General features: G+C 42.3%; 1 protein-coding gene across 1 annotated transcript in view; it reads left to right on the top strand.

Moving 5' to 3' along the window:
• LOC109318769 (formin-F-like) overlaps positions 1-13,114 on the top strand; it is a 57,725-nt gene that overhangs the window by 23,495 nt on the left and 21,116 nt on the right. The window contains exons 4-8 of the mRNA XM_019548162.1: positions 1,888-2,061; positions 4,778-4,926; positions 8,193-8,369; positions 9,653-10,055; positions 10,996-11,158. Of these exons, the coding sequence (XP_019403707.1) occupies positions 1,888-2,061; positions 4,778-4,926; positions 8,193-8,369; positions 9,653-10,055; positions 10,996-11,158 (1,066 nt within the window). The remainder of the gene's footprint in view (positions 1-1,887; positions 2,062-4,777; positions 4,927-8,192; positions 8,370-9,652; positions 10,056-10,995; positions 11,159-13,114) is intronic.

Here is a 13,114-nt window from a genome sequence, read left to right as displayed (position 1 = left end):
AGCGTTAGGAATTAGGTTTCTAAAATATGTAATTATTTGCAAATTAAAAATTAGATTTTTTGCTCTCAAAGTCTTTGATGATTTATGAACCGTGTACTATAGTAACATATCATGCCACCCTTTTACATCTCTTCCAAGAACATCGTTGTTTTTCTTTCCTAATTATTGTTCATTTTCTAGCTCATGCCCTCATCTGGTTTAAATTGACATACATCCATTGATTCTAATGCAGTTTGTTCAGTTAACATCAGCTGAGAATCTGGCACATTTTGTCTGAAGTTTTAATTTGAAAAAGAGAATGGGCTGGCTGTTCTCAAATCATCCTGCTATGATCCCACTCAGACTTAGTGGCTTATTACATCCAAAGAGAGAAATACCTCTCCGAAGAGGAGGGGGTCAGGCAGGGCCTCCTGCAGCCACTGCCTTGGCCTCTGTTGGCAGGTACATAGTTCTCCTGGGTCCTTGGAGGGGGGTGCCTGCTGGGACCAGTAGGACCGGCACCATGGCCAGTAAGAATGTGGGGTGCTGGTCATTGCTGGCAGAGGCTGGGCTGGAGTAGTAGGGTGCTGGGCATTGCTAGCAGGGGCAGGGGCTGGAGCAGCCCTGGTTCAGGGAGGTGGAGTGGGAAAGGAGGGAGCTGGCATTGGGCATGCAGCTTCTGGGCAGGAAAGGGGCTGACCAGGGATCAGAGTTTCCAAGGTGGCTGCCAGGTGCTGGCAGGTGGCCCTGGCTTCAACATGGCTGCCAATTGCTGGCAGCCATGTGGCTGGAGGGTGGCGCTCCCCTCAGTGGCCACAGGGACACATGACAGGGCTGAAGGGATTTGGAACTAACTTCAGTGCTAAGTGCATTAACTTTAGTCCCAAGTCCCTGCACAGGTAAACACCTGCCAAAAATCGCTTAATGCGCATTACATTTAGTTACACTTATTTGCACATGTAGATGCTGCATGTGTAGATGCGTCTGGTGTAACAAAACTTCCTTGGTCATTTTTTTTTGTTTTGTATAATGAAAGCCAAAATTGCAGCCAGGGAAGGTTTGGGCCTGAGACTCATTTGGGCATGTCTCTTCTCTAGTCCAAATTCACCAAGTCCTGAGCAGTCAAATGTTGTTCCCACATCATCATGCCACAAAGTACTATGTGCTCAGAAGGGATTCACCCGTGGCACAGACATTGGGATGAATCTCTCCTTTAAAGGAATGAGAATAAGCTGATACTAGTATAAGTGCCTTTAAATTCTTGGAAGTATGGGTCTTTGCCAGAATATCTATATTTGTGTAAAAAATATCACATTTTTAATTGAAGCAATTGCTTACCAGCTCCACGCCCACATACCCTGCATTTGTATCTAAAACAGCAAACAACACGTTTCTCAAGCAGAAATTGTTAATTTTTTTCAAAATAATATAATTTTAGAATATTTTTTCTAACAGAAATTACTGGCATGGAAGTTACCGGCCTCTCCTTATTTTAACATTAGAACATGGTTGATCTGATCAGTAATTAAAGCTTTAGTAACATGGTCATGCCATTAGCTGCTGTAAAGGAAGTTCTTGCTCTGGTGACAACATGTAGATAGCATGTGGAAAATTTCAAAGGAAATAATGCTTCAAAATGATAAATTGATGCATATTTATCAAAAAGAGATAAGGAAAAAGCAGATATAATGAATATATATTTGTTTGGTAACTAAAATAAATACAATACAGTGGCTAGATGATGGAAATGCTGTTCTTCTTGATTCTAATCATCAGCAAAAGATACATTTTCTCAATTGTTCCTTTATCCAAGAACCAAATGGTCTTGCATGTTAATAGTGGGAAGAAGTCTCTACTCCTTTCAAAGGGAAAAGATGGTATCAAGTGATGAAAATCTTTCTCTTCCAGATTGATTTTAACACAAATACCATTTTTAACATTGAGAAAGGAACACTCAAGAAAAAATTCCCATTTTCACAAGTGAAATCATGTGAAGATGGTGAGGGGAAACACTTCAACATTGCATTTCATGGGCGTCCGGATTACGTACTGGAAACAGTGTCTTTTGAAGATAAAAGAAAAGTAAGTTGTTATATGTTATAACCATTAATATTTATTATCACCTATTCAGTATTAAGGTAGTGCCAAAAATCCCTCTGCAACCCGGGAATTTGTTATACTCCTGTGTTCTGCAAGTAGAGAAGTAGACATATATATTAGCACGTATCCCAAACATTACCGTAAGCTTGTGCTGTGGTTTAAACCTTGACTGCTTAGTGCATGGCAGTGCAAGTGAAAGGCAGAATTTTGCTTCAGTTTAGGTATACAGATGTAACCCTTCTCCTGGGCACCAGTTGGCAGCAAGGAGAGCTGGGTTCACATTTCAGGGTACCCCATTCATTATACCAGTGGTTCAAGGCCCCACCCAAGAATCTGGGAACACTAAATTTGCTGGGGCATCCCATATAAACAAAGCCCCCTGCTCACAAGCAGTGTAAACACAAAAACCTAAATTTATAACAGAAAATAAAAAAACTCAAAAGAAAATGCTTAATATAATTGTTAAAATACTATTAACTACAAAGCAAAGTCTGTAGGTGATGCCTTCTTGGGGGAAGCTTCACCCATATCCAGGAAGTCTTGGACTTGGGGCCCCCCAATGGGTAGTTCCAGGGGCCTGCATCCCTGTATCTGCCCTTCAGCAATGGGCTGGAGTGGGGGCCCCCCACTGGAGAGTCCTCTTGAGCTGTTCCTTTGGTTTGCTGCGTTGCAGGGAGCTGCTTAAGTGTGTGGGTCCTTCTGCATTGCAAGGCGCTCTGTTGCTCCTGGAGAAGTGGTAGAGCACCGACCCCCCCCCTTTCTGCATGGTGGTTTTGAGGAGTGAACTCTGGCTTTCGTCAACACGCCGCACCCCAAAATTCCTAGTCCCAATCCCAGCTCTGCTGGGCAGAAAACTGAAAAAAGTTGAAGGAAAGGTCAGGCCTATTTTGGCTTGGGCCTGAACTACAACTAGCGCCTGGCCACACTGCTCGGTTGGGACATAAACTACAAAAGGGACAAGAGGCGGCCCAGGCCTATCACCCTGGGCTTGGACTGGGCAGCAAAATCCAGCCAGGCCTATGGCAGCAGCCTGGACATGCACCACTCTCAGCTGTACCGCTATGATGAAAAACTATACGCAACAACCGAAAGCACGAACTTTACTGTTACGCAGATATTTAAGGAGGCTCATTTAAAAGAGTAATGCTTCGACTCTGATGAGATTCCCAGATTTCCATGAATAAATTAGTGAACAAACCATTCCCCTTAATTCCACCTGTGTTTCTAATCACACCTCTTCAATCTCCTTTGACATTGTGGGGTTGTTGTAACTCATATCAAACATTTGTTTTCTGTTTGTTGCATCTTTTAGTCTGTGAAGGAGCCAGCCTTCTACAGGAGCGGCCATTTTGGTTACAAAGGAGTCACATCATGTTCTTTCAGGGAGAGGTCCCTTTACTAAAATCTTTCACTTGATTAAAAACTAAAGTAAAGTAACCAAGTAAACTAAGTACATCAGTTTTCAACATTTTAAGGCAGGTTTCATTTCAAACTCTCCTCAAGTTTTGAGAGGTTTTTGGATAAAAGATTTTGACTTAAGCCCTTAGCGTAGTGGTTCCCAATCTCTTTTTTTTGCTGCGACCCTAAACTGGCCACCAGCAGGACCTCCCAACCCGGCATTTCAGGTTCTGCTGAGAGTGGAGTGTGGCGGTGGCGGTGGCCCAGGTCTGGGGGAGCTACCATCGTCCCCTTTGTGTGCAGCGGGCCCACCCCACCTGCCCGCTGCTCCTGGGTCGCACACATGAGTGTGTGTGTGTGTGTGAGTGTGCGGGCCCTTCATGACCCTACTGAGGACCCCCCACAACCCTGATTTGGGTTGTGCCCCGAGGTAGAGAGCCAATGCCTTAGCGATTAGGCCCAACTGCACAGGGCACATTTCTATTTATGTACCCTCACTAGAAGTAGTAGAGGGCCTTGTTGCTGTTTATCTTAAACCTGCTTTCACAGTGAATTAAGCTAGATGGGAAAAGCACCCTTGTTCTAGAATAAGAGCACCTACATATATTGCTGAATAACAGCTACTGCACTTTAAATTCACACTCTGCTCCAATCTGCATTTACTTTCAAGGATACATAAGCCCTTAGTTTTCTCATATTTCTATTCAGGTGTGTCTGATTGCATTCAGCTGAATAGACCAGAAGCATGGTGTTTGGAATGAAACCAAAGCTAATAGCATTTTACCTGGTTTTTGAATGGAGTTCTAGAAGATTTACAGAAAGCCTGACTATTACTTTCTATAATAGTTTTCATAGCTAATGTACAAAGAGAGCTATGTTTTATAATATGCCTTTTAGGAAGAGATTATCCTGTGCTTATGTCTACATGTTTAGGATGGAGGTGTCAAACATATAGCCCATGAGCCAGATCTGGCCTATGGAGCCTTATGATCTGTCTTGTGGACCATTTGTGTATGCTGGACCCAGTACCTAAGGCTGGTGCAGTGGGGCATGGCAGCAGGGTGCTCATCTGGCCCATGGAGATGGATGAGTTTGACACCCATGGTTCAGGGATAGAGGCATAAAAGGGAATCTCAAATGAGTGGTATCCATACTTATTTTTCAGCAGTTGATTTCTCTTTGTATGATGTTCTCTCATTTTATATATGGGTGAGTAGAAATGCCCCCTCAGCCACCTGGCCTTTTTTGGAACTGACCTGATGTATAAAAAACACATGATTTGTGATCACTTACTTTACAGATATTGCAACTTATGGGCAAAATTGTTCAGAGCGGTTCATATGGGAGACCTGAAGAGTCCTGCTTCGGCAGACCCACAGTACTCGATGTGATACATGAAGGACTTCTGGATTTGCAGGAAGATGGTTTGGCATCTGTGAAATGGGTGACGTACGGCATAGCATTTTTCTTCATAGTAGTACCTTGTCTCTCTCAGTTGTGGACTTTTTGTGGGTTCTGATATTTACTTAAAGCAAAGTTCTAGCGTGTAGATCAAATAATGTTTTGGTTCACATTTACATTCAATTTGAGGGGATCGATTTATCCTTAATGGGAGAGCAGATAAAAAAAGTTTTGTTATCAGCATCAAAATAACCCCTGATATAATGGGGCCCTGGCACATGGCTAGAACTCCCGGGTACTCCTACAATATAAATTAATAATAATAATAATTAGAACCAAAATGATTTTTAATGGGTGAGACTGGAGAGTTTCCTCCTTCTTCATCCTATACCATTTTTCCTCTCTCTACCTTCTCAATCACCCTATTTTTCAACCACTAATGCAATGAGATAAGACTGCTGTCAGAGTTGCTGGAGAAGGCAAGAGTACATCGTAAGTTCACTGTTAGAGGACACTGTTTTCTCAAAGAGGGAAAAAATGGCTGTGCTGCAGCCCTTAATTATTCTTTCTCATTCTAAGATGTTGCTTAGATGACCAACCAGGACCTGAATTGGTCTATTACTTTAGAATTAGGAATAATTAATCTCTTGAACCTAGATTGGCACGACCACATTATTTCACACAAGTTAATAAACAGCCTGTTGCCCGTGATAACGGTGGTTATTCCCTGCGGTGGTTATTCCCTGAGTTGTTTTTGAACTAGGGACCTCGCAGTGGAGGGGTTTTTTAGTTTGTCACCAGTTCTCTTATCCACCTAGTGTGTTGTGGAGCTGTGTATTGCTCATATTGTCAAATGATCAGGAGAGGAAAAAAACCCACATATCAAAAGCTAATGAAAATATTTAACATTATAAATAGCTGCACATGGCAGTTAGCTCAAAAGAGCACACAAACCACAGGAAATTATTGTAATTGTTTTTATAATGCTACTACTTTGTTTTGTAAATGGTATCCTCGGGAGTGTCTCTGGATTTGTTATCTTTCTGCATTTAACACGTTTGCTAACAAACAAAAATTGATTTTTATTTATCTTGCAAAGCAAAGTCCTGGTTGTTTTCCACTTGATATTATCCTCTTTTTTTGGCAAAGTAAATAATGGCAGAGACACCCTGAGATCCGATTAAGCCATAAGTTCCCAGTTTAAAGGAAGGAGAGATCAATATAATTGCCAGCTCCATTAAACAATTCTTATCACTTTGACTGTGCATGTGGGCATAAAGGTAATTTATATTTTATGTTTAATTCTTCCAGAGCAGCTAAGCTTGTTTAAATTCCTCATATAACATTTTAATCAACCAGCCACACCTTGAAGACAGAGAAGAGGAAAAAAAAAGCTCTGATGAAACCAAAGTGTTGAAGTTGGGGGGGAGGATGGGCTACAGATCAATAACCCTGAAAAGAAATGAAAGCACAGCTAGCTATAAAGACAAAACACCCTGATACATGTAAATGTATAGTGAACCCACAAGGTTGTTATTAAGTTTAGGACCCTCGTTTTGTACAGAATAGCAATATCCTTGAAGGCACAATCAGGTGTGGAGGCCAGGGACAGAAGTTACACATAAACAGGTTTAAGTGATTAGAAACTGTAACACAACAGAAGTTCAGTGCACTTAAACTGCTTTCAACATGACCCAAACTGGTTTAAGATATACCTGGTTGGATGTAGTATCAGACTGAACTGATCTGGGTCAAACTGGTTTACAGAACTTCTGTCCTAGATCCCTTCCCAGTTCAAGTTAACTCTCAGTCCCCCAGCATCTCAGGATGCTTTGCCAGCCCTGGGTTGTATTGTTTGCTCCAGTGGAACAGAGTTGGCCCTGCCCCCCTGCTCCCTAGGCAGAGCCCTATCATTGCTCCAGCTGGCTGAGAGGGAAGGTGGGGAATCTGACTCTGGACCTCAGCCGGGGCGTGCCTGGCGGGGGCGGAGAAGCTCCTGACAGGCTTTTTCCTGCTCTCCACTTGAGTGGGGGGAATGGCCAGACCCTGGGCCAGGCTGGCACACTAAAATGGAGAGGAGTGATGGAGGTTTAAACTTTCCCCCCACCCCATACTTGAGCAGGAAGCAGAGGAAAAGCTTGTCAGAAGCTGCTCCACCCGTTTCAGGCAGGGGTCCCATGTAGGTAGGAGAGGGGTTTTAAACATTGCCTAAAGCAGTGGTCTCCAAACTTTTTTGATCGTGCACCTCTATCAGTAAAAATTTTTTGAGCACGCACCCCCAGTATATGTATATTTATTTATTTATAAATTATATACATGTACTACTCGCGTACCGTATGTGACATGTGACTGACATACGGACCGAGTGAGGGCGCCAGTGTCAATCCGTATATTAAATATTAATAAAGCTTAATTTCTTTCATATTTTTTTGATTGTCTTGCACAGCCCCTGGGGTGCACGCACCCCACTGGCTTAAAGGAGCTGGCTGTCTACAGGTAAGAGAAAGGGTAGGAGACACAGAAGGGTGAAGACACTTGCACAGAGCCACAATTCAGGTGCTCAGCAGAGTTCTGGTTTACAATTCATGTCACCTGATTCCCTTTCCACAAGATATACAGCTTTTAGTTTTAATTACCTGTCTGTCCTCCTCCTGCGTAATAACTACTTGCCTTCATTCACTCCTGTAGTTTCTCTTGTCCACGCCAATGAGGAGATGGTTCCAAGCTTGAGAAAGGGGAAGTGGGGCATGCAATCTAAATGTAGAGTAGGGGAATTTGAATCTCCTATTGCGGTAAAGTCTACAGGTCAAGCATGGAGCCTTATTGTGACAGGTACTCTGTTCACACGCAGTAACTGACTGTCCCTGCCACAAAGAGCTTCCAGTTTAAACCATAAAATATAGCAGGTAGACAGGAAAAATAAGGAAGTTAAAATAGTAATGGGGAAAACATGGGGAGTGGTGGGAGTAACACAGGCAGGTGGATGCATACAATTCTTAGCCACTCGGGCAGATCACTTGGGACTGAATTCTGGTTTTGTTGGTGTCCCGCTGTAACAGGAGGCACAACGGTCCCTTTCTGTGCTTCAGTTTAGTTATGCACCAGATAGAAATGAAGGGCATCCTGGCTACTTCAGTGTTAAACATAATTCTTGAAAGTTGGTAAGGTATTTTGTGAACCTTGGACAAAAAGTATCAAAGGGGTGTGAAGACTTATTAGTAAGGGAAAATTTCTTTGGCTGCTGAAAGCAAAATTCTACTCCTAATAACTAGAAGGTGAAGAATGCTCTTATTTCTCCATTCCTTGTCCTTTAGATACCTGGTACAGCTACGTGAAGGAGAATTGAGTTTGTCCTGCATTGGCCACAGTGGAGAAGACAAGAATGTGGCCACTGTAGCAAATACGATTCATTTGTCAGGTGGCAATGTCAGAGTCTATAAAGGGAATGAATGCAGTACCTTTACAGTCCAGACCAAAGAACACAATTATTTGTAAGTATAGCTAACAAATAACAATTTCTGAAAGCAGAGCAATTAAAGTTAAGGTTGAACACCAATGTGTCCAGTTGTCCCAGGAGAAGCAGAATCCAGCAACTGAAAACCCAGGAGATTTTAAACCATTTATATAGCCAGAACTGGTGTGAAATGATTGGGTACATGAACCATATAAACAATTTTCAGAGTTTTGTGAAATAAATTCAATGCCTACATTAAAATACTGCTAGGAAACACTGGCAAGTCATCACTTCAGGGGCCTGGAAAGATGAATCATTCACCGGCTAAGTTAGACATTACAAGGAGTTTCTGACTAGCTCATGCACTGAACCTGAAGGTAATACTTCAGGGACCATTCACTTCCCTCTGGAGGAAAGGAGGAATCATGATAAAATTGCAGCTCAGAGTCAATATATGGCAAAGCTTCAACTGTTTAGACACCTAGCCAATTAACTGTCTGAAAAGGTCAGATGCAGCAGGGCTAGTTTCCTTTGACAAAACTGTCCAACATCATTCTTCTTAACAAAGAGATAGTTGTAGTTACTTTAGTTGGCAAGTTAGTTACACCAGTGGTTCCCAACCTTTTTTATACTGCAGACCGGCAAACTCACTCAAAGAATTTTGGTGGAGCAGGTATAGAAACAGTGTGATTTGCATATTTATGTTTGATTTGCATATTTAAATTTAGTTTTTATGTGGGGTGGGGTTGTGAGGATCGGATTGGGTTGTGGCACCACAGCCGAGGGGGACCGCAGGATCCTGTAGGGGACAGGGCTGCACAGGCGGTGGCCTGGGGACACCCGCTGGGGCTGCCAAGGAAGAAGGGGCTCTGCTGCCTTCCCTAGGAGCAAGCAGCAGAGCTGCCTCCCTGTCTTCCACCCCAGATTTTTTCCAGCCCACATCCACGCAATCCCAGCCATGGGTGGGTCTGGGGGGTCCTGTCCAGCCTGGTGCAGGCCCCAGTACCTGCTGCATGGGCAGTGCCTCACTGGGTGTGGCCATGGCGGTGGGAGCAGGATGGGGCACAGGGAGCTGGCTGCCTCCCTCCCAGGGCTGCCTTGCCACCCAGGTTTAACCCCACACGTGACTGCCTGCGATGGAAGCCACTCAACAGATGGGAGTCCAACATGGGGCAGGGAGGCAGGAGCCTGCAGCTGAGGGTGGGCAGGGAGCTCGAGAGCCACTATCCAGCAGCCAACCCTTCATGGCCTGCTACTGGGCTGTGGTTGGGAACCTCTCATTTACACTACCTTGTGTTTATATATGTTCTTAAATTTTAGGTTTCGAATACCATTCACTGTCCAAAATAACATGGCAGAGGATGTTAGCAAACTCCAGAATGAATGGGTATCACTCATTGGAAGGTATTGCCAGTTGTGCAAGAATTGTTCACAAGCTGAGGAGGGCTTTGACGAAGGTGGCTTAGAAGATGAATATGAGGAACTTGTGTCTCTGAATGAGCGGACAGAAGAAGCCCTCAGTCTCACTGTGGGTTCTGTAGCAGCTGTGGAGAATAAGTCTTCAGCTCCTCAATCAACTCCCTCAACATCATCATCTTCTACTCAACCTCCCACAGTCGGGGCAGGGATCCCACTTCCACCTGCCTTCCCTCTGCCCTTCAGCCACTCCCCGGCACTGAAAAGAACAAAAGCTTTTCATTGGGACGTTGTTCCTCAGGACAAGGTGAGGAATAGCTACTAGCTGGGTCAGGACGGACAGACTTAAAACATGTAATGGGGTGTAGTTAGGCAACTACATTGCATGCACAGTTATCAGAGTAGAACCTGAAAATGAAGTGAGTTGGCACAAAAGGAACAGCGACTCCTCCAGCTGTGGAAGGGGTTGGACTAGGTGGCACTTGAGGCCTTTTTCAACCTTGTAGTTATGAGAAAAGAGCCTGATCGTCCATCTGCACCCACCCAGTTCAAGGCGCCCAGTTTGCAAGCAGATTTGTAGCAAATATTCATGTATTTGTTGTGCAGTTGTACGCACAAGTTGTTGGATGCCAAGTTTGGTGGCATGTCTGGCAATAAACATACTTGGACGGGGGTAAACCCGAGAATTGTTATAGGAGAGGATTTGAGGGAATAAGTACCGGTTACAGTGCATGCCAGGAACCTGTACATGTTGCAGCCCACCTGGTCTGCTGTCTCTGTCACATCTGACAGAGAACATGATTTTTTTTCCACTGTCACAAATGGTGGTTGCCCTTGTTTCCCTAAATATAGCGCAGACTTTTTTTGCCGTAGCACCCAAAGTACTTCAGAGGAAATTCTGCTGTAATAGTTTGCTTCTTGGGCACATTCAGGATATAAAAGATTTATACAGAAATTAAAGACCAAGAAAAAGACCTGTTAAGCTACCTATTTCAGAAATGGAGTGGAGAGTCATAAAGGGAATCTAGTTTCATAACAGGAGAAGAACACTTTAACATTAGGCTGCTAGAGGTTGAAAACAGCAGCACTATGCTCTTCACTCCTTTAGATGTGGTACTAAGGCAGCCTCTGACAATGAACTAATGTAAGAAAACTCTTTTACCTTGCTAGTTTTTTCCCCCTATTTTAGAAAAACTAAGCATATATATATGCTTTTTATATAAATATATATATTTATTTATTTTTAGATTCAGAGATCGATCTGGGCATCATGTGATTACCACAAGAGAAAATTAGATGTGTCTAGACTCTATGACCAGTTTCAGATGCAGGATGTGCTGGTATCATTAGGCAACGAAACTTCAGTGAATCGGGACATTATGTTAAATAAAAAAATTGCGCACAACTTCAGTAAGTGTAATAACAACAGCTGCATATTCATATTCTGAAAACAAGAGATGACAACTCTGTGCATGTATTTAAACAATCTCATGGCTAAATAAGAACATTTTGTTTGGAAGTGTCTGTATAGCAAATTTAATATTCTTCTGGTTCATTTGTAAAAGTGGACCTCAAGGTCAAGTTTCTCTATATTTCTTTACATTTGGGCCACACAAATAACAATTCAAAGAACTACTTACCTTGCTGAGGTATACTTAGAAGAAATGGGGTAAAATGAAAAAAGGAGGAATGTGGGCTGAATATCAGGAAAATCTTCCTGACTGTTTGATCCTTTAGGGTGTGAAATAGTTTCCCCAGAAAAGTGGCTTTAAGCCCAATGTTGTGGATGCTTGAAAATAAACTAGACAAAATGGGTGAACACAAGCTGCAAAGGGCATCTGTACACTGAAAAAGGGGTTGAGTGGATAACCCCTTTTTGATCCTTGCTTTCCACAGTCTAGTGTCATGCTCGCTGGTATGCTGTTCTGCTTTAAGAAGCATTTTCTGTGGCTCAGAAATTAGCTTTAAAAGTCCCAAGAATGAACTTGTTTGCTGTTGCTTAGCATTCAGTTTCAGAATCTAGCTTTCTGCAAAAGGTGGTGGTATATGTATTTATGGCAGATTTTCACCCTCTTTTGTGCGATCAGCAGTTATATGTCAACTAGTAGAGTCTCTTACTATCATAAAAGAGGGACATATGGGGTCAGACCTAGAGTCCACGGCTCTCATTGACTTTAAATAGAACAATTTAATAAGACAATTTATACTGTTCATAGTGTTTTGAAAAGGGAAGATTACAACCTATGGCTAATATTACCCACATGCCAGTCTCCAATCCTAGCTACAATGTACTTGTACTGTCCCAAAGTGCCAGTGCATGATACATACTGTTTCCTTCTCATGCTGAGTTTAAAATATCTTCACAGGGAAAGCTGGGCTGATATAATTTAATGGCTGTTGGGTTATTGATAAATCTCTGCCAGCTCCTGGGATGCTGTCACCTTTTTTAATATGTAGGCCCAGATATGTTAAAGCTACTGATGTGAATTATTATCCTGACTGGTCATCAGCTGGTGCTGTCTGCCTTGCATCTGGGGTACCATTTATTGGTTCTGCAGGAGGGTTAACATGGAATCAGTTCACAGATCTAATGAAACAGTTCAGTGGATAATTTTGACCTGACTCATAAAATGATGAGAAACTCTTTCAATTAGTCTAATGAGGAGTGATAGTATAAGAGTATCAAGAGTAATTGTTCTTCAAAGACTATTTTGATTTCTCTAATAAGCTGAGATAGTTTGCCAAAAAAATTATACAACCTAGCACTGTTTAAAGAAATGTTACCTGCGTAAAGGATCTGGGGCAATTGCATTTTTGAAGATGTAATGATTTCACCTTTATGAATACTGATAAGAAAGAGCACATTGTGAAATGCTCATAAAGTTTTAATTGGGACATGTGGATTGAAATAACCTGTTGGAATTACGGCATCCACTGACTAATAGTTGGAAGTATTTAAATGAGTGATAGGAAAGTACTGCTATGAAAAAAAGACATCATCTAACAGTTTCTTTAATCTTCTAAATTATTCCAGTTTCTCTTAGGAAATCACCCACTTCTAGTGTGCAAAGAGAGCCATTTTCCTCTTGCACCTGCTTTTTGTTGTAACTCTTTTCACTGATCCAATGTCCTTTTCTTAAGGACTGTGTTATAGCAAATATGTTTTATAAGGGACTTTACATGGATTGAAAGTTAAATTGATACTAAAAGGGAAGTTTGATTGTTCCTATATGTGCTAGAAACCATGGTTCTTAAATAATCTGGTGATTCGCTAAGTTAAAAAAAGCTGAATTTAAAAACTGAGTAGTTTTCAACAACAACAAAAAAGGTAAAGATGGAAGATGGGAGTGACTTGGAAGAAAAAGA

The sequence above is a fragment of the Crocodylus porosus genome, unplaced genomic scaffold, assembly GCF_001723895.1.
Source record: "Crocodylus porosus isolate Cpor-Errol unplaced genomic scaffold, CroPor_comp1, whole genome shotgun sequence".
Lineage (NCBI taxonomy): Eukaryota > Metazoa > Chordata > Crocodylia > Crocodylidae > Crocodylus > Crocodylus porosus.
Note: the sequence above shows the minus strand (reverse complement) of the source record. Positions and strands in the feature narration are given on the sequence as shown.